Genomic DNA, 26,922 nt, shown 5'->3' with positions numbered 1-26,922 from the left:
GTCTGTATCTGGAATGATATGCCAGAGGAAACCATAGATGTGGATGCAATTATGACTTTAAAAATACATTTTGTCAGATATATGGATAAAAAGGGTTTGGAGGGATGTGGATCAAATGCAAGCAGATGGAACAATGCCAGAATGACAACTTGATCAGCATGGATAAATTGAGCTAAAGGTTTTGTTTCCTCAGCTGTTAACTCCTTAGCTGTTAGCTCTATGATTCTGACAGTGAAACACTCCCTTCATACCGCTCAGGATCATCAGTGTAAAGTTTGCACTGAAATCCAATTAGTAGGAATTGAACCCATAACCTTTTGCTTGAAAGGCATGAGTGTCAGTGCTAGGGAAAGAGATCCTAACTTTTATTGATGTCAAAGTATGGAAATATCATCTTAATATTCAGGAATGGGATGATAAGAAACACATCACTTTGATGCAGCCACACATCCAGAAGAATAAATAGGAAACCTTTATATGGACTTGCACCCGATGACCTTTATTACTCTTCAGACTATAAAATTAATACATTGTAAAAAAATCAGCACATGAATCATTCAACACTTTGGCATAGCAATGCAAGAATTTTCTTCCTGTTAATCAATGATTGAATTGTCTCTACGTATGGCATTGTGGTGATGGAAGGCAAACTCTTAGACAATTGGCTATCAGATTTTAGCTTCACATTTCTTTGATATTGTCAGTCTTACGTAAAAGGTTATACGCCTGCAGTTTTTACTTTTTTGTATTGTTTTTTTTCGTTATTGTCTAGTTATGTTTTTGGTTTTTAGGATGTGTTTATGTGGGGAGGGGGGTGGGGGGTGAAACGGGGGCTGCTGTCACTCCCTTCGGGGGAATACGACCTTTTTGTCGTATCCCCCTTCTTTGCCTCCGTCTACACTGAGGCCTAGCGGAGCCGGCGACCTCGGGACTCTGGAGGCAGCTGACAGGACTCGTCCTGGGCTCGCTCCCGGCCCAGCCCGGGATGGAACGGTGCTCCCGTGAGAGCAGCATGGTGAGGGGCTGGAGTGGCCCAGCCTGAGGGAGGAACGGCACTCCCGTCGGAGTGGCCCAGCCTGAGGGAGGAACGGCACGCCCGCTGGAGTGGCCCAGCCCGAGGGAGGAACGGCACTCCCGTCGGAGTGGCCCAGCCCGAGGGAGGAACGGCACTCTCACTGGAGTGGCCCAGCCTGAGGGTGGAACGGTACTCACGTGAGGGCGATCTGGTCCGGTGGCTGGGACGACGTTCTGGCGGCGGTGTCCAGAGTCCTGGGTTCAGCCGCGGGCCGGCGGCTGCGTGTGCTGGACTGGAGGTGCGGCGGCTTCAACCACCCCGGGCCGCAGTGTTTCAACCGGCCTGTTCGCGGGGTTCGGTGAGCTGCGGGACTGTTTGTACCATCGCCCGGTGGGGAATCGCCTCAGCGCAGAGGGAGCAGAGGGAGAGACTGCAACCCTAAGATTTTTGCCTCCACCACAGTGAGGAGGTGTTTGGAGGACTCACTGTGGTGGAAGTTAATTTGTGTTTATTGTTGTTATTATTGTATCATTGTATGTATGACTGCAGGCACGAAATTTCGTTCAGACCGTAAGGTCTGAATGACAATAAAGGAAATTCAATTCAATTCAATTCAATTCAATTCAATATAAAATGGGAGTGTTACTATTAAAATGCCTCCCCAAATGTGAATAAGATTTCTGTTTATCTGATTAGAATAATTGTACAGGGCCTTGTAAGACCAGACCAGGAGCACTGTGTACAGTTTGGGCTCCTTATATAAAAAGGGTATATTTTCTTTTGAGGCAGTGCAGCAAAGATTCACCAGACTGATTCCAGGCATGTTAGGTCTGTCAGATGGGAAGAGATTGAATCAATCAGGGATTGATTATGTAGAATTTGGAAAAGTCAAAGCTGATCTCATTGACATGTAGGCTTGACAGAGTGATGGCCAGGAGGGTGTTTCCCTGCTGAAAGCGTCTAGAATTAGGACCCACAGAATCAAAGTAATTGGTAAAGCCATTTAAAACTGAAGTGAGAAGTTTCTTCATTTAGAGTTTAATGAATCTTCAATATTCTTTACTCCAGAGGACATTGATAGCTTTGGCAATCACTGTGTTCAAACCAAGACTAGAAGATCTCTGGACATTAATGGAATCAAGGGATAAAGGATTGGAAAGAAAAATAGAATTTGAGGCAGAAGATCGGCTAGGATATCATTGAATGACGAAGCTGGCTTCAGGGGGCAAACGGTCTACTCAAGCTCCTAATTCGGATAGTATGTGGTTCAAGATAACAATGGGATAAGTGCAGGCAATTTACCATCAGAAGATGGCTCAAAAAAAAAAGATCTATTGTTCACTGAATACTCACTGAATTCCCGGAGCTTTTAAAAATCAAGTCTCCAATTTATCCCATCAGATAAAGCACAAAAAGAAGTTTAATTTGACACTTCATTCACTTTCATATCGTCAGTATTAAAAAAGTTATGGTCATTTTCATACTCGGAAATTAGCATTTTGTTCCCTATTGCTTTTTCATTGACTTAACACAAAATCTGTGATCGAAAACAGTCAAAAGCACATAATTTTCTTAAAAATTAAGCGAACTGAAAGAAATTTTCAGTTATTGTAGATTCAAGCATTCTAAAACAAATATGAAACAATCTTACTTAGATGACTTGAAATTAAAGCATATAATTAGTTAGTTACCTAATTGGAGTTAATTACAAAATTAAATTACTAGATCTAAACATCTATCCATTTCTTAAGAATAGATTAACATTTTAAATAGCCTAAGTGTCCAAATAAGATTTACACAAGAATTCACAATATAACATATTTTTAAAATCTCATTGTCATGGGTTTATGGGCCAAATGGAAGGAATTTAATGTTTAATACCTGTAAATTAATGGCCATTTAAATCAGCTTGCGAATGGGTTTTTCTGGAACGCGACCATTTGGAATGTGGCGGTTGCGGAGATTTTAGTCCCCATATTTGCAGCAAAAACACTGCCGGTTCATCAGGGGAAAATAATCATCGTTTCGCAACATAAAATGTGAATTAAATGCATCTTAAGAAACACTTTTATACATCAAAATAAACTACTTTATTTTACCTGTCCCCTACATAAAATCTGTCCCCGTTGTTGGCGTTTACGGCTTCAGAAGCTGATTTTAAAATCACTCCAGCAATTAACAAGTCGGGCGAATTTTTTTTTAAAACACACAGAACGGCCGTCGGAACGATTCTTTAGCAAAATCTTGCACTCCAACAAATATAATCCAGGAACAGGTCGGAAAAAAAAATCACGTTTTAACCCCCCCCCCTCTCAAACGCGCCAAAATCGCGCACACGGCCAGTGGCAGAATTGCAGCGACGCTGAAGGTATTATAACATGCCTACTATCATCCCCATGGGTTGGCGGCACGTGTTTTCGATGCTGTTCATGGTCTGGCCCATCCTTCCATCTGGGCGACTTCTGCTTTGGTGGCAGAGTAGTTTATCTGGCTGGGCCTCCCTAAACAGGTTGCAGCCTGGGCCAGGGCCTGTATTCCCATGTCAGACATTGAAAATCATCATCGTAGATCGCTTCACAAGGTGGCCAGAGGCAGTTCCACATGCTGACACCTCCGCCGCGTCTTGTGCTTGGGCTCTCACGGCCCACTGGATTGCTCGTTGTGGTGTGCCTGTGGACATCTCCACTGACTGAGGTGCACAGTTTACTTGGGCTTTGTGGTCGGCTCGGGCTGTATGGGGCGCAGCTGCATCACACCACCGCCTATCACCCTCAGGCCAACGGGTTGGTGGAGCGCTTCCATCGACATTTGAAGTCGGCGCTCAATGCGCGGCTTACGGGCCCGGACTGGGTCGACCAGTTGCCTTGCATGTTGCTGGGTATCCGCACGGCCCCGAAGGCGGTTTTGGGCACGTCATCCGCTGAGCTCGTGTATGGCTTCTCAGTGTGGGTGCCTGGGGATTTCCTTCCTACAGCTCTGTCTGTGTTGGCGAACCTCTGGGAGAAAGTGGGTGGCCTGGCTCCTATCCCGACATCTCGGCATGGGGTTGCTCCGGTATATTTGCCGCCAGAGCTTAAGGACTGTTTATTTGTGTTACTCCGCAGAGACTCGCACCGGACTCCGCCGTAGCGGACTTGTGAAGGACCTTTCCGGGTGTTGAGACCCCGGTGTCGCGAATATTCTCTTGGATGTCGGGGGTCGGGAGGAAATCATTTCAGTGTCTCGCCTCAAGCCCGGTGGTATTGGCTCAACCCCGGCGTAGAGGTCGTCCGCTGGCCGTTCCGGTTGCACCTGTTGTGCCTGTCTCCCCTGTGACTTTGCCAATTGAAGGTTCTGTTCCGCCAGTTTCGCCTGTACCTCTCGTTTCCACTCGGTCCGATCGCCTCATTTGGCCTCCCGCTCGGTTCCTTACCTCGGGTTCTGGGGGGGGGGGGGGGGGGGGGGGGGGGGGGGGGGGGTTCTGTAGCAGCACCTAGTGGGTGGCTTGGGGAAATTGGAATCCTCGTTATTGGCTGGCGCCATCACGTGATCGCTGGGGGAGTTTTCCCGGGCTTTTCTCCTCAGTCGACAGCGCTCCTCCCGAGTAGCAGGAACTATTTGGCTGACCCAGCACGCGGTTTTCGAGTTCTCCCTTTTGTTGTATGTTGTTTCCAAATAAAAATCGGTTTTACTCAACCGCCTGTCTCGCCAAAATATATTATTACAGGACATGTACATTGGCATTTTGCTACTATTGTATCACAGCACTCTCTAATTTGCTATTTTTTAAACTAAAAAAGGGATTCTATGCACTGACATTTTGGAAATAAACAATAAAAGGCCAGCCAATTTGAATATTTATGCAAGCATGCCAGAAAATAGTTAACCAGCTTGGAAGGTTAAAAATAAATATGCTGACCTTACCGTTGCAGGATTTAAGAACCATCTGTGAAACATCTTTCTGTTTGTAAACAAAAATATGAGCTCAGATCTTTAGATTCACAGCTACCACTTCCACGTACAAAAGCTGTATGTTGCCTGCATAACTGGGCAGAAGCACAGGGCCCTTGGACAAAGGACCGATGGCCGATGAACTACTGTGGGATAATTACCAGTGAGCTGATCATGATTTTCAGTAGGAGGGGTGAAGTGCAACGTTTGCAGATTTCCCAAATTTTGTTCATTGTCCTGGAGACTTGTTAATCCCACAGGTCCATTTATTTCAATTGGAAAGAAAGATTATAGACAGAGGCAATTTGCCTTCTTTTTAATTAAACTGAGTTGATTTAAATGCAATTGGTTTTAATTGTCTGCTAATGTTTAAATGCGTAACTTATTTTTTACAGTTAAATCTTTAATTAAAAAAATTGCTTAATTCCCCAACATTTTCGAATATTTGGCTGCACGTTCAAGTTCAAGTTCAAGTGAGTTTATTCTCATGTGTCCCTGATAGGACAATGAAATTCTTGCTTTGCTTAGCACACAGAACATAGTAGGCATTTACTACAAAACAGATCAGTGTGTCCATATACCACAATATAAATATATACACACATAAACAAATAAACTGATAAAGTGCAAATAGCAGATAATGGGCCACCAATAATCAGAGTTTTGTCCAAGCCAAGTTTAATAGCCTGATGGCTGTGGGGAAGTAGCTATTCCTGAACCTGGTTGTTGCAGTCTTCAGACTCCTGTACCTTCTACCTGAAGGTAACAGGGAGATGAGTGTGTGGCCAGGATGGTGTGGGTCTCTGATGATACTGCCAGCCTTTTTGAGGCAGCGACTGCGAAAAATCCCCTCGATGGAAGGGAGGTCAGAGCCGATGATGGACTGGGCAGTGTTTACTACTTTTTGTAGTCTTTTCCTCTCCAGGGCACTCAAGTTGCCGAACCTAGCCACAATGCAACTGGTCAGCATGCTCTCTACTGTGCATCTGTAGAAGTTAGAGGGAGTCCTCCTTGACAAACCGACTCTCCGTAATCTTCTCAGGAAATAGAGGTGCTGATGAGCTTTCTTGATAATTGCATTAGTGTTCTCGGACCAGGAAAGATCTTCAGCACGCCCAGGAATTTGAAGCTTTTGACCCTTTCATCCATCGACCCGTTGATATAAACGGGACTGTGGGTCCCCATCACCTTCACCTGCAGTTAGCATTATGGTTCCCAAAACATCCTTGAGGGGAGGACTATCAGTTAAGCTTGCAATAGCCTTCTACTGCACGGGACCTAAGTGGGAAAATGGGATTAGTGAAGGCATCTCGGTGAGCATGGGTGAAGTGGACTACAAGGATGTGTTTCTGTACTGTAGGTTTCTATGATTCTATTGTTACCATGTATAACCAAGGTTATCAAAGGTTATGAACACACATGCGAGTCTTTGAGAATGTAGAAACTTCAGATGCAGGTTTATATCAAAGATAGACAGGAGTGGTGTGGAAGATTGCAACCTTCACGTGGTCCGCCCTGTTTCGACTAATGCAATCAACTCAACGTGCACAAACGGAAGATCAAATAGAACAAGTTGTCCAACAACTTTAGGCTGTGCACGCCACATGAAAGAAGAAGAAGAAGTGCTGGAGTAACTCAGCGGGTCAAGCAGCATCTCTGGAGGACAAGGACAGGTGATGTTTCAGGCCGGGACTCTTCTTCAGACCTGAAACGCCACCCATCCTTTTTCTCCAGAGATGCAGCCTGACCCGCTGAGTTACTCAAGCACCATGTGTCTATCTTTGATATAGACCTGCATCTGTAGTTCTTTGTTTCTACATTCTTGAAGACTATGTGTGTTCACAGCCAGACTTCATGATCCCTCTTTCACCATCCAAAAGCAAGCAGGGGATATAGTCTTGGTCAGCATCCATTACTCAACCAACACTGCCCGAGAGACATTATTTGGCCATTTTTATCTCCTTGGTGTTTATGAGACCCAATTATGTATAAATTGCTGACCAGACTTCTTTCCATTACAACAGTGGCTGCACTTCAAAAGTATTTTGCTGTGTGATGAAATGCTGTGGCATATCCTGAAGACATGAAAAGTGCAATAGAAATGGAATTTTGCTACTTCTAATATAAAGTATATCAAAGGATAACCACAACAAAGGTTTGTCAGATACATTTTGACAGTACAGTGCCTCCTTTCATATTAGTCCCTGGTGCAGTTGTGTTTAAGTGAGTAAGAAATCTGGCAATGACTCATTAAAATAACTTTCTTATATGTAGCTCCAGAATGTAATGGAGGCAACGGGTGGGCATGAGAGCAATCTCTGGCTACCCCTGACAAAGGTTCAAGATGGAGAAAAGATTAGACATGGATAAAGATTAGAGGTGCAACTTTTTCACACAGAGGATAGTGGGTATATGGAATGAGCTACCCGAGGAGATAGTTGAGGTAGGTAAAATACCAACATTTAAAAGATACATGGACAGAAAAGGTTTAGAATAATATGGGCCAAATGTAGGCAGGTGGAATTAGTGTAGCAAGAGTATCTTGGTCAGCATGAGCAAGATGGGCAGAAGGGCCAATTTCCATGCTGTGCGACACTATGACTCCCATTTTCTAGAGTGGGAGAAAATTGGGCAGAATCCTTTCTAGATTTGTGACTGTCCAGCTTTTTGTAAGATATTCTCCGAGCTTTGGTAATTCCTCCACACATCATGCATTTTCCATATCACGCAGCTCTCTTTACTCTGGCTTAACATACAACTCTTTCAACATGCCCTTCCCGTTTATTCAGTTTTTGCTTTGTGTGCCTGCTTGCTACACTTCCATCTACGTTTTCTAGTGCAGAGATATCGAATACCAAAGTATGCACAGGTTCAGAAATTAGAGCAGCAACTTAAAGGCATCATTAAGGACATCATATGGAAGGGCAATACAGTAGCCCAGCAATACTGCAGCTGCCTCTCAGCGTTTGGGATCCAGGTTCGATCCTGACCTCGGGTCTTGTATGTGGAGTTTGCACGTTTTCCCTGGGACTGTTTGGGTTTTCTCAGGCTTCTATGGTTTCCTCCCAAATTCCAAGGATGTACAGGTTTGTAAGTTATTTGGCTTTTGTAAATTGCCCCTAGTGTGTTGGACATGGAACTAGTTTATAGGTGATCGACGGCTTGTGTGGACCCCGTGTGTTGAAGGACCAATTTCCATGTTGTATCTCTAAACTCTAAACTTTAAATCTAATTTCTGGCAAAGCTGAAAGAAAAGGAAATTACTCCAGTGAAAGGGGACTAGATTACCATCGTCTCTGTCAAGTAAATCATTCTCTTTCGGTGACCGCTTGTCTGCATTTTGCAGACATTACCTTTCAAATTATCTTATAAAATCTCCCCTCCACGTTTCAGCTTAGAACTATTCTTTTGTAAAAGTTAAAATACTGCTGCACAGGGTGACACCACAGGATCTAGGCATTGGTTTTTGGTGTCTTTAATTGCTTCCACAGAACTCAAGAAACCTCTGTAAAAGCTGATTCATCGTCAGTTAAAAAATGAGGAAATACTCTCAATTTGTCCTGAGCCATGGCCCAAAGGGAAACTATATCCTCCAACCTGCTCTGACATGAGGGAATGCTCCTAATCCCTGGTCAGAAGGATCTCAGGATATCAACATAAAATATTCCTCTTTGCCTCCAGCCCCCCCTCCTCCCCGCACACTGTCTGTACTATCTCAGTATCTGGAAAGAAAGCAATTATGATATTCTCTTCAATCCCTTCCAGATAGTTGTTTGTAGGATTATCTGACAGCTTTTAGGAGAAAAATCCAATTGATAATGCTGACACTAAGACCTATTGATTTTTGAGAGGCTATTGACCATCTCAATAACTGTCTGCCAGTTAAGCTGTATACTTGCTGTGCCACTTTACTATCTGAAGATACTCTGACTGAAATTCTGTATATTTTTTTTAACTCCTCGTTTGAAATAGGGCAAGATTGGCAATGTGATCTCAACAATTAGAACCACATCTCCAGAAGAATATTCAATAGCACCGGGAGGACCTTGTCTTCTCCTGCTCACCTTTCTCTCAATCTTCAACCCATAACCTGGATTCCTCAAAAACAAACTAGCATCATCATATTACTACTGTCCCCAAAGGTGGCACAGTGGCGCAGCTGGTCGAGCACCAGAGACCCAAGTACGACCCTGATCTTGGATGCAGTCACTGAAGTCAATTAACCTACAAACCTACATGTCTTTGGGATGTCATGGAGTTATAGGGTCATACATTGTGGACAAACGCCCTTTGGCCCAATTTGCCCTCGCCGACCAACGTGCCCCATCTACACTAGTCCCACCTGCCTGTGCTTGGCCCATACCTCTCTAAACCTATTCTATCCATGTACCTGTCTAAATGTAGCATAAATGTTGTGATAGTGTGATGTGAGAGGTAACAAGCGTAAGCAAGAAGAGCAAGAACACCAAAATTAATTGTTAAATCAAACCAGAGTTGTGTGTTTGCTTCTGTCAGATAGGGTTTGAACCCTCAACCTTCTGACGTGGGAACCAGAGCATTACTGATTGGACCATAGCTGATATTTAAAGAATTACCCATTAAAACAAACCTTGCAGTTGCTCCCTGCAACCCAGACAGCACATGTAATGATCCCAGTAAAGTTCCTGGAGCAATCTGCTGGAGCAAGTCAGGGGTGCCAGGCAACATCTGTAGAGGGAATGAACAGACAATGTTTCAGGTTACTACTTCTGTCTCCACAGACGCCGCTCGACCCACTGATACTGAGTTCTTCCAGTGCTTTAGTTTAGTTTATTACTTTGTACTTGATTTATTTTTAGCACTTTGTATTTTGCTCAAGATCCCAGCATCTGCAGGGTTCGTGAAGCTCCTCACTCTGGCGCCCTAATTTCAGCAACCTCGAGACACCTGTAGTAGCTTCCAAAACTACAACATATACAAAACTTTTGTTATGGGACCTGCTGGGCATTCACACCATATTTGATTATAACAGATTCATGGCAGCTTCAATTTTGTTTATATTGCTTATTAAAATGATGTAAATGGTCGTCTGGTTTTAAATAAAGGAAGCAGATAAGATGCAAATATCATGTTTTTTTTGTGTTGGTGAAAATATAATTTCCTGGAATGGCCTGGCCTCCCTCATCCATAAACTTTTATGATCAATTACAATGCTTCCTTATCTCTTGTTAATTTATAAGATGGGAAAAGATACTCTGCAGAGTGCTTCGTACAAAACATTTTCCCCACTAAATTGCAAAAACAAAATTATACCCTCAGTCTTTGCTTGTTGACTCAAAGGATCCTCTTTAAGGTGAATTTGGAGCAATCAGACAGTCTGTCTGTTGAGGCACTCTCTGGACAATAAATGCAGCCTCACACACTGGTGAATTACATTTGAAACCTCTTAGCTTCTGAACTTGGCCTATACTGCGATAGAGAACTTGCTCAATAAGCTGATATATGAATTCTCCTTGAGGGGTCTCAGTTGGACAGAATGGTGAGATAAATCCATGCATAATTCAGTGGTTTCTTCAGCACATTAGGTTATTGGGAGAGGGAACGGGAGTGCATCAGAGTGCAAAATATGAGTGCAAAATATGACTAATTTGATTATTTGTAAGCGTGAGATTAATATACGTGAGCGCATAGCTGTCAAGTGCACAGAATTTTGTGAAGGAGGTGAGATATTTGTGAGACTCCACCATACACAAATCATCTGAGTATCAGTAACAGCCTTCTGCCTTTTAAGTTTGAACAATCCCGATATATTTTTCATCTCAAAGCAGTTCTCCCGGCAATCTACAAGTTGCAGTTGAATTTGCTTCTTACTTTAATTAGTATCATCGCATCAACAAATGCCGTGAGAAATTCCTGGCAGCCGAGTTTCTGCACACAACCTCACCGTGTCTTCCTTGGCCTTAACATGCAATTATAATGCACATTTCACATAACGCCAAAGGGTAAATGCAACATACTATAACCTGGAAACAACACTGGAGTAAAAAAAGGAAAATTTAGATTTAATGTAGGCACTTCCATACCCCATTCTAAACATTCAAAACTTTGCATCCAGATCTGTACACTGCTGTAATGTCAGAAAATGGACAACCAGTGAATAGTATGTTACTGTGACAGAATCATACAGTATGAAAACAGGCCATTCAGCCCAACTTGCCTACACCGACTAAAATGTCCCATACACACTGGTCCCATCAGACTGCATTTGGCCCATATCTCCCTATCCATGTACCTGCCTAAATGGTTCTTGAATATTGTGGTAGTTCCTGCCTTATCTGCCTCCCCAGGCAGCTCATTCCATACACCCATCACCCTTTGTATGAAAAAAATATCCCTCAGGTTCCTATTAAATTTTTACCCCCTCAAACCCATGCCATATGGTTCTCAATTCCCCTACCCTGGGCAAGAGACTCTGTACATTTAGCCGATCTATTCCACTCATGATTCTGTACACCTTTATAAAGATCAGCCCTCATCCTCCTGTGCTCCCTCTCCCGAACAGATGTGTGATAATTATCTGATCATACCTTTATGTTGACAGCAACAGAGCTCCCTGGTGGTCTAGTGGTTAGGATTCGGCGCTCTCACCGCCGCGGCCCGGGTTCGATTCCCGGTCAGGGAACACACGTTTTGGGCGACAGATAGCACAATGGGCTAAGAGTTCGGCTGGCGACCGGAAGGTAGCCGGTTCAAATCCCGCTTGGAGTGCATACTGTCGTTGTGTCCTTGGGCAAGACACTTCACCCACCTTTGCCTGTAATGGAATGTTACGGCGGCAGGCGCGGGCACACCGCGACGCCCTGTGTCTCCCTTTCAAGGGAGATGCTAAAAATGCATTTCGTTGTCTCTGTACTGTACACTGACAATGACAATAAATTGAATCATTTCAATCATTTCATTTCATTTCAACTACTGGCCAAGCTATCAAGAATGACCCCTCTTCATTAAAGTAATGCTACATGATCTTTTCCATCCAAACAAGAGATCAGAAACATTTCCAGTTGAAGGTCTCATCCAAAAGCATCAACTGCAGAGGTGCAAGAATCTCTTAATTTGGCTCCAAGATATCAGCCTTGCTCAAGAAGTGGGACTTATCTGAGTCAGGCAGGAGTGCCAACAACTAAATTATGGCTGGCATGGCAGAAACATCAGAAAAGATAAAATGAGAAAATGCATGGATTTGAAGCAATACTAGTCATTGAGTTATACTGCACAGAACAGGCCCTTTGACCCAACTTGTCCGTGCCATCCAAGATACCCCATTTAAGATTTGCCTGCATTTGGTCCATATCACTCTGAACCTTAAAAAACCCCGCAAAGTTCTGGAATAACTTGGTTGGTCAGGCACCATCCCTGGAGAACATGGATCCGGTCGGGAACCTACTTCAGACTCCCTGTCCATGTACCTGTCCAAGCGCTGTTATAGTATCTGCAAAAACTACCTCCTCGGGCAGCTCATTCCTTGTATCCACCACCCTCTAAGTGAAAATTCTTGAGAACAAGCCTCTTGAGAAGAAGGCTTTTGGGAATGGGTAATCGCAGGAGCTGTTTTGGATTGGACTGATGTGACTGGAGCCCTGAGGGGGGAGGGGGGGATGCTAGGAAGTGACACACATTCATGTCTCAGACTTCAAAATAAGGAATGTTGGCCTGGGAGAGCATCATGGCATTGCCTTGCTTGTCCACTCAGTGAAGTTAGAGGTTTTGCAGAGAAAGCTTCATCATCAGACTATGGGTGCTGTCTATACGGATACGGATGTACAGGTTTTCAGGTTAATTGGCTTTGGTAAAATTATAAATTGTCCCTAGGGTGTAGGATTATGTTAGTGGACTTGGTGGGCCGAAGGGCCTGTTGGCTCGCTCTGTATCTCTAAAGTCGAAAGTCTAAAGTAAAGTCTATCAGTTTCAAGAACTGCTTCCTTCCTGAACCCAAACTATCCTGTCCAGGGGCTGTTTCCTCATCTGGCCTGTTTCTGTGCGTGAAGACATGGCTTAATTGCAGGGCGATTAATGCTCCCACATAAAGGCACACACTAGTGTTAGAGAATAAAATGCGTGGTCAAAAATTTTAACGCCTGGAAGGAATATGAAAAATATTGCTTGAAAGTCATTTCACATGGTGCATTACAGCAGAGGAGGAGAGAAAAAGAAAGGACCATTTATCATATCTGTCTGTTCTCTACAGAACACAAATAAAATTCCTTTTTTTTTCAGGTGGCTAAATTTGCTGGGCTATTACCTTGCCAGGATTGAGTGCCTCACAGTAATTTAAATGACGAGAGAGAGAACCAGTATCCATGCGATGTAGCTGCTTGCTCTGTTGACACAACAGATTCGCTGTCACTAGCAGAACAGTAGAATGGACTGGGTGGACAAGTGATAGGTTTCCCTTTCTCATTTTTGCCAGCAAAGGTTAATCCAGGCAGCTTTGCTGCCATCCTTTAGGACCAATTTCATTATTAGACTCGCATCAGAACTTAAACCCTGCTCTCAGCTGGATATGTGCATTCGAGTTCTCGGGTGGTGGGGTACCAGTTTGTGTTGGCATCCAAGATAAGTCCTCCCTTTCTCTAATTTTTGGTACATTTCTGAGTAGCTAGCTGAAATGGGGAGTTTCTCAAGAAGACAATACATTTAACAAAATCACACCTGGCATAAGGTTTATGCAATAATCTATCCGTCAGTCATTTTATCCACCCTAAGAACCAGCTTCTATTTTTAAATCTCAGTATCATGAAATGAATGTGGGAGAGGGAAAGTTTAATAGAGATGTATGGCGCAAGTTTTTTACTGAGATTAGTGGGCGTCTGGAGCACATCGCCAGGAGTGTTAGTGGAGGCAGATACGATAGTGGCATTTCAGAGGCTTTTCAATAGGCATTTGGAAGTGCAGGGAATAGAGGGATATGGATCATGTACAGGTAGATGAGATCAGTTTAACTTGCCATCATGTTCAGCTCAAACATTGTGGGCCAAAGGGCCCAATCCTGTGCTGTACTGTTCCATGTTGTCATTAATATCAGAGCTCTCTGATATAACCTGCCACTTATGATTCAAAATATATATTTTTAATTCTTACCATGGTGTGAATTTACAGCAAGAATCAGGTAAAGTTATGAGCCAGGTATTTAAGCCGTAATAATAATGATTAAGTTCCATCTTCCCCAAGCACTATAACTTAGTAAATCAATCAAAGTCATTAAAGAGGCGTATTGCTATAATTTGTCTTTTACAGTGGCATGTTTCTCCTGTGCAAAACTGCAGCACCTCAACTTAGAAAAGCAGAGCCACAGTCTGTGATTATTAATAGTAATGCATTGAATACTTCACAGCCCATGGGGAAGTAACAATTGGAATAATTGTTTCCATGTAAAAAGATTGCCTGGTTCTGAAAGCATTTGCAAGTAACAGCAGAATTTTGTGTTGGGTGAGTTTTTGCTGGTTCATTTCTTTGTTGTCCCTTATTACCATACTTGCTTTCGGGTGCTATATAATGCTTTAGTGGTAGAAATTGTTTTATGAGCCAGGGTTATGACATTGCCAGTAAAGCCTTTTACTGCACTGTAAATAAGTCATTGAATAAAACTTTACACAGCCACTCAGAATAACGAAAGGGACTTGTTGGGTTGGAAATTTCGGTTACTGTTGTATTATGTAAATGTCGTGCTGGTTTTATTCCCTCTGCTTATATTCTTGAAAACAGGGTATTTATAGCATTTGCAGGTGATTAACTTGCACCTGTTTTTTTCTACTTGGTACAGAGTAACTGCAAAACCCAAAGAGAATCAAAATAACTTTTAAATCCTGTGAATATTGATGTTCCAATTTCAAATAATAAACAAATCCTGTCACTAAACATGAATCCCACTCCGGTGTTAACCATTTCAACATATTTTAAGACTATGAATGATACTCTTGGATGACATACCTGAACTCATGTTTTAACACACTAGGTGATTAGTCATTTCCCACCTGCCTGTGTGAATATGAAGGATTTATCAACTTCACATACTTCATGTCAAACTTGGTACTGGCACATTGCATCATTGCTTATTCACATTTAATTACTCCAAAACATACACAGGTCAACTTTCCCCAACATCCAAAGAACTGATTGTCCTGTCATTCCATCATTCTGTTAAAAGATGAGGGTCAGAAAGTGAATTAGATGGAATCTCTATAAAGTTTATCGTGAACATTTAAGAGTTTATACGACAAAGTGACAAGCAGCATCTTTGAAGGACGTGGATGGTTGTCCAGAGATGTTGCCTGACCCTGTGAGTTACTGAAGCACTTTGTGTTTTACGCATGATTCCAGCATCAGCAGTTCCATATTGTTTACATCACATAGTGTCTTTCATGATTGTAGACATCACAAAGTCTTTCACAGTACTCTTGATGTAGTCAATGTTTTATAGAAGCAAACACAGCAGGAAATATCTGCAGTCCCACAATGAACAATTACACATCATCATTGTTGAAAACATCAACGGGCACGGTGCCTTACAATGCTATGTACGACAGTGATTGCAACTTCTACTGAAGTGTGGATGGCCGTTGGCTCACTAGGAGCTCATCCGCCCTTTGGCAGGTCTTGTTTTTGGTCCTGCTGGGGGTCCACAGCCCCCTCCTCACCTGGCAAACCACGTGGAGGAGACGGTTTAGTCACCGACTATGTGACCATGGAGCAGGTAGCACAGGATTACATGGTACACGTGGTGTGGGGAACTCCACTCCCGACCTGACCTTGACAATTACACAGATAACTATTTAAATGCTAGCCAGGAAACTGGGATATTCTCATACTGGTTTTACATAATGCTATGGAGTATTTTCTATGCCCAAAATCTCACTCAACACAGAATTCTATTGCTTCATGTACTAGTGTCCTTTCAGACTAAATGGAGACAAAAATGAGGAGGAATTTATTTTGTCAGAGCATTGTGAATCATTAGAGTTCTCCTTTATTGAAAATATTTATGCCAAGACAGATTTCTGGTCCATGGGGAAATCAAGAGTTATGCGAACAGGCAGGGAAGTAGAGCCAAAAGCTAAAGCAGATCTGCTGTGATCTCATTGAATGATGGAACAGGCTTGAGGGGCCATATGGCCTAGTGCTGCTCTCAACTCCTATGTTCTCAGACTTTAATGTCTCTTCTACAGCACAGCACCATTGGCAATGTAGGAGGATCTCAGTACTGCACTGAGAGCTACCCTAGATTAAACAGCTCAAGTCTCAGGAGAGAATATTCAAAGGTGAAACTAGTATCATTAAATCAAGCCTGACACAAAAGATTATTCCTTAGCTGTCGCAGTATATTGTGAGAGGTTCACACATTGCCTGATTGCTTCCATGGAAAAGTTAATTTTGACAGCTAATTTTGAATCACCCTCATATCAATGCATTCACATCTGTTATACTTTGTGTCCAAGGGAAAACCACAATAATTGATTTAGAAAATGGAATATTGTTTGACTGTTGATTTCAAAGTGCGCACAACCCTATTTCCCCTGATGATGTAGTTGTTAGGGAATTCAAGTTTTCTTCCATTCGTTTTTAAATTTGAGAATGAATTACGCCAATGCATATCTTTAGTAAAATCTGAAGGGATACTATTTCTGTGCAATTCTTCAGAGAGAGTCACGAGACAAACTTCTACCACAGTGAGAGTGATTTCACAGTGACACATAGATCAACTTGCACACTATCATGCAACGTGTAACTTGTTGGACTGCATTTTCCTAAAAGGGACTGCAGGTTAATTTTCCAGATTGCAAATTTGCATTTCAAATAGCAGATCATTCTTTTAACAAAATGCACACATTCTGAAACAATAATTATAGCATACTTTGGAGGTATTTGGTTCACAAGCAAAATTCTGGACAGATCTGAAAATGAATAATAAGATTGCTGGAAAAATGTAATTACGTTAATGATATACTCTAATATCAATGCACAAATTGGACAGCAACTTCATAAAGAGAAGCTCTGTGAGTTGCTGAGCTTCAGAACTTGCTGGTTAATTTTTGGCCATTGCTCATTCTGTACAAGTGCAATATTGCTCTGAGCTACCCTGTAGTTGTTGAATTTGTACATTAATTGGCTATTTGTACTTTAAAGCATTAGTATGCTTTAATGTAATAAAATGTTTCAAAGTACTTTACAAGAGCATAATCAAACAAAATTTGACATGACATCGGCTTCATTAGGGCAGATTGATTAATGTGGAAGGCTTTATGGAGGATCTTTGAGAAAAGAGATGTAGAGATATTGAGGTTGAGAAGAAAGCAATTCTATACTGTAGGCATTGACAGCTGAAGTTATAGCCACCATAACGAGTAAAATATATTAGGGGTGCATGAGAAAACAATATTGAAGGATCGCCAATTGAAGGTCTGGACTTATTTGTAGAGACATTGGGCTGGTTGGGAGGCCAAAGAGTGAATCAAAAGCAGGGATGAGGATTTTAAACTCAAGGTGCTGCTTAACTGGAAGCCAATTTACCCATGTATGATGAGTGAATAGAACAAACAAACTAGGACTGCAATTGATTTATTTTAGATTACCTCAATTTCACGGTCTGTGCAATGGTGGCCAGTAATGCATTAGAATAAAGAAACCAAGTCTGGAAGCAGCAAATGGATGAATATTTCAGCAGATGAGAAAGGGATGGGGTGGAGTCAAGTGATATTACAGAGGTGGAAATAGGTGCTGGGGTAGGAAAGTAGTCCAAACCTCATCTCATGATTAATGGTTGGCATCAAGATAATAAACAATCCGGTTTGGCTATGAAAAATTGCAGATGAGAAGTCTGTAGTTGGACAGTAGAATTTATTGAGATATTGATGTTGAGGTAGAGCTGCTGTCATGAGTGGATACGTGGAGATTGACATTATATTTAAAAATCAAGATTTATTTTGATTGCTGTAGGGTTTAACAAAGTGGCAATTGATTGCAGTCCTAATCAACTTCTTTGGCACATAAATTCAATAGACCTCCAGACTATCTTTGATCGAACTTTGCTGGCTTTACCTTGCACTAAACGTTATTCCCTTATGCATTTACACTGTAAATGGCTCGATTGTAATCATGTTGCATCTTACTGCTGAATGGTCAGCACGCAACAAAAGCTTTTCACTGTACCTCGGTTACACGTGACAATAAACTAAACTGATTATTTTATCTCATTTTTGGATGCACTTTATGATTGGTGACATTTTTTAATATTTTATTTATTGTCTTTTTGTTCCTCTCAGCTCTGAATTCAGTCTTTCTTTTCCTCATATTATCTCTCAGACTTGAGAATAGCCAGCCTCACCATGCATCAAGGTTCTCCAAATGCCACAACATATGTTCATACTTCTATTGGGTTATGGCACAAAATATTTGCATTAGAAAGTCAAATCATGGTATTGATGGGAGATTAACATCTGGCCCAAGGATTCAAATGAATAAGGATTGGACAATCTTTTTAAATTTTGTAATTACTTATGTAAATTTGATAGCAGTTATGCATTACCAGTACCTCTGATATTCTGATTGGCTGCAGTTAATATTAGCGAATATATCAGCCAGAGAGTCACGGAGTTATACTGCATCAAGTTCCTTTACCCTGGGAAGACGGTGACCATCTAGCTTATCTTCACCCCTCATGATTATATACCTCTATATATTCATCCTTTAACCTCCAATGAAAACAGCCCAGCCTATCCAACTTCTTCTTATAACTCAAGCCCCCCCCCACCCCCAGTCCCAGTAAAAGCCTAATGATTCTTCCCTGCACCTTTTCCAGGTTAACACCAAAGATCTTTGGTTAACACTATCCTTCCGATAGCTGGGCAACCAGGACAGCACTCAGTCCTCTAAATGTGATCTCACCATCGACTTGAACAGTTGTTACATGATGCCTCAACTCCTGTACTCAATGCCTTGACTGATGAAGGCAAGTATTCCGAACACCTTCGTCACCTTGTGCACCTGTGTCGCCACCTTCAGGGAACTACAGTATGTACTTGCATCACTATGTCTCTTTGCTGTACAACACACCAGGACCCTTCCATTTACAGTGCAAGTCCTGACCTGGTTTAACTTTCCAAACTGCCATACCTTGCACTTGTCAGAGTTAAATATAATTTGCACTTCATATCTTGTGCATCTTGTGCACTTCATATAAATCCTGTTATAATATTTGTTACTGTTCATTGTACCATCAATTTTGGTGCATCCATAAACTTACTAATCACAGTCATCTGAATCATTCATATAAATAATAAACAACTGTGGTCCCAGCATTGAAACCTGTAACACACTACTGTTCACACCTGTAATCTGTACAACAACCCTCCAGTACCACAGACTCCTTCCACTCAGTCAATGTTGAAGAATTTGAAAGGCAGGAATGTATAAATGTGCACAGCTGGAATATCTCATTAAAAATACAATTAGATAACTTGAGAACAAGAGAAGATTTGACTCTTAGATCTTCCAGTTTCAGCAGTTTACAATACGTGCGACCCAAGACGGAATCCCACCTCTTTTGAATGCACATCAGGTGAACTCCATAATATTAGGAGAGTGAAATAAAGTTTGTAGATGGAGAAAATAATTATTTTCCCAGAAGCATTGAAAGTGTTGTACATTAGCAACGCTTTCATATAATCTTTACTGTGATCATCTGTGGAGTAAACATAACCAGCAAACAAAAAGGAAATGTAATTTGCTAAATTATACAAAATATGGAACAGGTTTAGGTTTAGATAATGCATGGAGAATATTCTCCATTCTTTGTTTAGACTGCATAAATGAATAACAATTCTGTCCAAATTATCTGATAGATTCTTAACCACACTTACTTTGTTCTGGTTAGTATACTTTTCTCTCCACCAGATGAAAATGACAGTGAGGCATGATCTTTAATGTATAATGCATGATCGCTATTTCACTTTGGGAACGTTATTGACATTTGCACACAGTGGAAACATAAATTTGGTCACTCTTCTCTGAAGCTCACAGAGTACATTACAGCACATTTTCACAAAATCACTTCATGAGTTTTCTAATCTGCCAAGAAGGAAATAAATAAACTATGAATTACACCATTTTTCCCCACTGATCAAATATAATTTTAACTTTGATTTCCTAAGATATCATAATTTGGTTAATGCCATAACAATAATAGACCAAATTAAGTTTAGTAATCCATAGACATTAGCCGGTTGCAAAAAGATGTACCTGGAGCACATTGCATTCCAAGTTAAATATGATTAACATTACATTTAAGATTATTTCATGTTAAAATTATCAGCATCTCTGCAAATAACTGTTGTAATAAGACACTAATTCAATATCTTCACAGATTCCCCCCCAAATAATGTTTGTCAAATACAATCTTAAAGATATCACATTTAACTGAAGGACATTATATGTGGCTGAACTTCCTTTCCAGAACAAAAAATATTTAAATCCCATTAACTCCATAGTTCAAGACATATCTTGGATAGATATTGTAGCTTTTGCAACTCAGCAGGATCCCATCACAGTTCAGTTTGAATTCAATGGGGAATTAGCAATGGCTTCTAGTAAGTGAGGCATTAGGAATAACATTTGGAAATCCCTTGGCAAGCACCAGCAAGTAAGCAATAGCTGGCATGATGTCTTTTAAGTCCCAGTTGGACCCATAATCGAGCTCTTAGTCTGAGAAAGATTTTAGCACAGCATTAAATTTGGCTGGTGATAGCAGTGAAGCATTAACTAAATTTGCGCTTTTGTTCTATCTATTGTTTATTCTATTCACTCGTTATTTCCACCCCCTTCCCTACAAAATATTTTAATTTAACCAAATGTGCAGAAATGAAGGAAGGTTAATACATTGCATCACAAGTGGAAATCAGTTTTCCTTTTGTACTCATCCAAATCTGCCCAGTGATCCTTCTGTTCCAGTGTGTACACACACAAAATAATTCACGGAACAGTGCCAAATTATACCATTTACTTTAAAACTGCTTGATCTCCTGTTGTTCATCTAATGATGAATCAGAGATGCGATATTTTAAAGCTTTTTCTTTAAAAAAAAGAAAAATGGTTCTTCACTGCACAAACAGATTGAAGATTATGAAAGACATAAGACATTATGAAAGAGGATTGTAGATGGGTTTATGCATGACAACCAATCATAATAGGTTAGCATCACTAACCCCACCTTACTGTACCATTTATATTTACACCCACTTCCTTTACTGCTCGGTTCTGGAAGCAGTCAGGATGCCCTGACAACTAACAATCTGCTGTACTGCTATAGTTTGCGTAACGATTAAAGATGATCTTGGATTATATATCGTGTGACTCTCTTGTTTACATGGTGTCAGAAGTGGTATACGAACCCACGCCTCTAGTCATCAAGTTGAGATGATGAAATGGAGAATGCACAGGAAAAGTAGAGAAGTGTGCCTGGGAGAAAAGGGGATAATGAGAGCATCCAGATTACAGAGGCAGCTTGAGGATTTTTTACATGTAAAACAATATACCGAGAACCAGGTGAAATTAGAGCATCATTATAGAATATAGAAACACAGGGCTGAAAGATAAAGGGATATCAGAAATATATACTTGGAAAGTGCAAGAACAAAGAAACTGAGACAGGAATGTGAGATTACCAACCCACCGCCAAAGATGGAAGTCTGAAACAACAGCATTACTAATGTTTTAAAATTGGGGATGGCCATATGCCAAAGGCACATACTCTTGCAGGTAGAATTATAATGTCATACAGTTAACCTAGATGGGCATTTTGGTCGACATAGGCAAATTGGGCCGAAGAGCCTAAAGGGCCTGTCCCACTTTCCCGAGTCCTCTGCCGAATTGAAAGGGCCTAAAAAAAAATCAAGATTTTTGTGATCTACGAACTCCTCCTCTCGACTATCTTTTTACTCATGGACTTTTTTGACATGCTGGAAAAAACGTCCGGACTTACCTATGGCTGGCATAACGAGCCGCTACGATATATCTACAGACTCCTATGGACTCGCTACACCCTCTTACGGACTCGCTACGGACATTCTCTGAGTTTGAATCAAGGGGACAACTCGGGAGAATTCGTGAGTAACTCGGGAAAGTGGGACAGGCCCTTTAGGCTTTTAGTTGACCCATCTCCCTCTAAACCTTTCCTTACCTGTCCAGGTGTCTTTTAAATGTTGTTGTACCTGCCTCAACCACCTCCTCTGGCAGCATATTCCATATACCTACAACCTTCTGTATGAAAAAAGTTGCCCCTCAGGTTCTTATTAAATTTTTTCCTTTCACTTTAAACATGCCCTCTACATGTCAACATGAAAACTGTTAACAAAAATTGTGACAGGAATTCTGGACAATCAAGATGTTTCCTTCTTGTGTGGATCCTTGTGTATTTGATCAGCAGATGTTCTTGTCTGGCGCAAACGTGAACGCCAAATCTTTTAAAAAATCATACTTTTGCATTATATCGGTTGCTTGTGGAGCGTAGATTTTAGATAATCTTCACTTGTTGAAGTTTCTCCGCAGTGAAGCCTGGCCTCGCCATTTGAACTAAACCTTCAATGTTAGCTTCTGAGAGGAGTTTACCCCCACTTCCTCCCACCCACCCACCCACCCCTCTGCAAACCACGTGAAGAGATTCAATCTGTGCAACAGATTGTTGGTATGGTTATAATTACACTATTTCTGTTGAATTGTTCCTCGACTAGGGTTACCCTGAAAACAAGCAAGTTGCTGTATATTGGTCAGAATCCATTTTCTTTGCAATGTCCAATTGCTATGTGTGAGATGAGTTTGGTAACATTGTTCAAGGTACAATATTAAAAAAAACCTCAAAGTGTAAAACATTGATCCACATTCTCCAACAATTTCTATTTTGTCATTTCATGGACACATTCAGCTTTATGTCTTTTAACATCCCCGGGGCCAAGACAATTGAAAACAAATCTGAAAAAAAACATGGTAAAGAATTTCTCCATGACACAGGAAAGAAAGTTGAAAAAAAATGATTTGAGATTTTTTTTATTATGTTGAAGCTTCAAAATTGTTTTACATTGGTCCAGAACATATGTGAGCTGTTCCTTAATGATATAAATCTAAACATTTCAGTGTAAAATACTTCTTTGTGCGATCACCTGACTGATGCTGTCAGATGTGTATTTACAGATGCGGCAAATTTACAAATTAATGAATTAGGTGGCAAGACATAAATCAGTAAAAAAAAAAAAAATCACAGAACTCCTATGAGACGTGAAAACAGTGGAGCTTTCATCTGTCCTTAATACACCATGACTTAAAAGTGATTCCATTGCAGGTTAGAACTAAATTCCCACAGATCAGTGCAATTCAACACAAATGTTACATGAAAAGAACCTTTTCTATCGATGTAGCGTGGGTAGTCCAAGATCATTGACTTCTATAATTCTGCTAAATTTACCTGCAATATGAAAATCAGAACAGATATTTTGTAGAATGGATTGTTCCAGTTGCAGAATTATTGCATTTTTATGTATGAAAAAAGAATTATTTCCTACCTGAAAGAAAATACAACAATTCTGTAGAATTTATTGCCTAGTGAAACTGTAATGTAATCATATCAGTTATCTAAACCACTTAGGAATTGAAAAACAGACCACCGATTCACTTGCTTCTTCTACCCTGTGTCCTTCATTTCTTTGCTATCATGCCAATCAATGCTTATCAAAGTTAGTTGTTGGTCAACTTACCACCAAAAAGGAAATGTGCAATGGAACTGTGAAGAAAATGTAGTTATGTACAATTTTCCCTTAGATGATTGCAATAAATAATATATTTTTTTACAAATGCTCTCCTGATTCAAAATGACGAGAGAGCAGTAAAATACATTAATGCATTCCCTAAGAATGTAAACGCAGAATCCAGGAATATCATAAATCGCAACAGATGTATATTTTGTTCATATGATTAACATACAATGGATTTTTAATTATTGATTCAGCACCACTGTAACATGCAAGTAACCATGAATCAAACTGCACACTACAGAATTATTCCATGACCTCTTCAGAATGAAAATAATTGGAAACTTCAGGGACAGTAACAAATGCATCAATATTTATGCCTTTCTTTCCTCCCCCTTCACATTTACCGGTTGCACTACTGCATATTTCAAAAACATTCATTCTTCTGTTAACACATTTGCATTAATACTTTAACATCCTTAAATATTGATAGTTATTCAAACCACAATCAATTGCCATCAGCATGTGGCTAAAATGAAAATAACATCTGTGGTCATTTAACATATCTAATTTTATTTCCGCAATCATATTTACAAACATGGTTAATGGTGTGAAAATGCAATAAATCAAACCAACAGTGTGGAAGACGTGTGTGACCTCTATCCACCGGTCGGTACAGGACCCATCACTGACTTCATATGAAGATGACAGGGCACATTTTCTAATAATATTCTTATCTTGGCGCCTCTTGAAAAACTGAGGCTGCTGGGTGGCTTTAAATCAAAGCCATATCAAAAAGGAAAACAGTTGAAAGAATAAACAAGTGCAGTTTTTAATGTTTTTATACACAAGTTCCTTGATGTGTTGGAGGGAGCTGCTTTCTGTTCCTAACTGCGGAAGTCTTCTCTTTGCACTCACTTGGCTTTTGTTGTGAAATATCTATAAGTGCACTGGCTATTGCAAGACCTGCAAACACAAAAATGAGAAATGATTGAATTGGAGTTCTATTAGGCTCCACTACATTCCAGTCACCACTCTGCATAATACCACAGTGAAAAGACCATCCACTCCGACTTCGATATAGTGTGTTTGGTATGGCCACGCTGTTTGATTTCCATTAAATCAGGTCACTACTGAAGATCATTTTTCAGAATGTCACACAAATCACCCTATGAAATCCATTTATTGCGTTACCTGGTCCAGCACTGTTTCCAGTTATTAAAGCAATAGAATTAAGTGAGCAACCATTTATTACTCAAATCTGAGGTCTAAAGGATCGTCATTAACTACGCCAAGACGATTCACATAAGCACTGGTCAGACAAATATAAATGAAGATCAAGTTTAAGTCTTCCGTATAATACACGGTTTCAAGTGAGCATTTCAGCTATATATCTGAAAGGCACCTAATTTTATCAATTCGTTTGGAATGCTTTGAAGTATTTTAGTTACTAGTTTTGAGAGAGGTCAAAGAGATACTTTAAATTCAGAAGTGAATTTGATGATGCAGAGATTAGAACATTTGGTTATTTGAGCATGTGTTAACACATGGGTTACAGAATTCTTCTCTAAATTTAGTCCAGCAGTACTTTACTTGATATAACATGGCTTAACATTTGTTTTAGAAACGTTATTTTAAAATAAGCTAGCCATTGGGGTGAAGCTCTGGATCAAAGCATATTTTCAGCATAATTCATTTTCTTTAATGTGAGATGAATACCAAGCAATAAAATAATTATTCTTAGCTTTCATGTATATACACAGAAGTAGTCACTTTTTATATTGCACAGATATGTTGTTTATATTAGTTAACTACAAAAGGACCTGTACAACTATATATAATAATGATTAACATTCTCTAAATCTTTATATAAATATGGAATCCAGCAGATACAATATAAATAATTTTAATAGATTAATTAAACCATCATACAATCATGAATACCATGATGCTATAACCCCTAAACTATAACCATGGCATAATGCATGATATCTTCTAACAATACAGTGATCAATGAGGAACCTGTGAAAAAATATATAGGATTGATAATTTCACAATTTCATACAAGATCATCTAACTACCATCTATTGACATTCAATTTACTTTGGCTTGAACTATTATGGGCTGGTTTACCTAGTATAACTTATGATTCATTGTAAATTTATTTGTTGTGTTGTTGCGTTTTATGTGCTAGTATTGCTGTAGTGAGAATTTTGAGGTCTTGTACACATGGCAATTAAACAGTTAATATCACCTATATCAATGTCTTAATGTCATCACAGACCAGATTTAACACAACTTGTCGCAACAACAGTACGTCAACATAGTAGCTAATTTTGCAGTGTGTGACTCATGTCTTAATTCCCCAAAGATGTTTGATCATCATAAGACAAAAGGCAAGAGATTGATGGGCAATAAATGACGATCTTGCCCATATCTTGTGAAAATCTCTATATTACTTTAGTTTGTCTGCATTTGGTGTATTACATGCAGTTCTGGTTGCCCCATTACAGGAAGAATGTGGATGCTATGGGGAGGGTGCTGAAGATGTTTACCAGAATGTTGCTTGGATTTGGGGGGTATTCGCTACAAGGCAAGGTTTGACAAACTTGGATTGTTTTCTCTGAAGCACTGGAGGTTGAGGGGAAATGTGATAGAAGTATATAAAATTATGAGAGGAATAGATTGAGCAGACTGTCAGAACTTTTTTCCTAGGGTGGAATTGTCAAAGAATCAAGGGCCTAGCTTTAGGTAAGAGGGGCAACGTTTAATGGAATTTTACGAGCCTAGCTTTCTTTTTACACAGCGTGGGTGGAGAGGGTGCCTGGAACAAGCTGCCGGGGGTGGTGGTGATGGAGACAGGTATGATAGCTGCTTTTAAAAAGCTTTTAAATAGGCACATTGAAATGAAGGGAATGAACTATGAATTGAGATTACTTTATCTTGGCAACATGTTCAACACAGGCGTTGCAGACTGAAGGGCCCAAACTTGTGCTTGTAGTGCAGAGGTATAAATCTTGCATTCTGTGTCGATGAAAGCAGAGACCACAGGAAAGGTTGGGCAACACATCGTGGAGGGAAAAGGAGCAGTGCAAAGGATTGTTGCAAAAATGTTAAATGTATAAATATGTGGTTAGATATTATTCTAGACCCAAAGGATATGTTGCCTACTCCTATCAAGAGTTGATGACATGGTCTCAGGACTGCAGA

General features: G+C 40.5%; 1 protein-coding gene and 1 non-coding gene across 2 annotated transcripts in view; one reads left to right on the top strand and one right to left on the bottom strand.

Moving 5' to 3' along the window:
• Positions 1-11,534: 11,534 nt before the first annotated feature.
• trnae-cuc (transfer RNA glutamic acid (anticodon CUC)) lies at positions 11,535-11,606 on the top strand. Its single transcript has one exon. It is a non-coding gene; the product is annotated as a tRNA-Glu (tRNA).
• Positions 11,607-22,998: 11,392 nt separating this feature from the next.
• Positions 22,999-26,922, bottom strand: part of atrnl1b (attractin-like 1b) — a 704,553-nt gene continuing 700,629 nt past the window's right edge. Inside the window, exon 29 of the mRNA XM_055646915.1 lies at positions 22,999-24,678. Within this exon, the coding sequence (XP_055502890.1) occupies positions 24,554-24,678 (125 nt within the window). The 3' untranslated portion in view covers positions 22,999-24,553. The remainder of the gene's footprint in view (positions 24,679-26,922) is intronic.

Source organism: Leucoraja erinacea, chromosome 15 (genome assembly GCF_028641065.1).
Source record: "Leucoraja erinacea ecotype New England chromosome 15, Leri_hhj_1, whole genome shotgun sequence".
In the NCBI taxonomy this organism is placed as follows: Eukaryota; Metazoa; Chordata; class Chondrichthyes; order Rajiformes; family Rajidae; genus Leucoraja; species Leucoraja erinaceus.
Note: the sequence above shows the minus strand (reverse complement) of the source record. Positions and strands in the feature narration are given on the sequence as shown.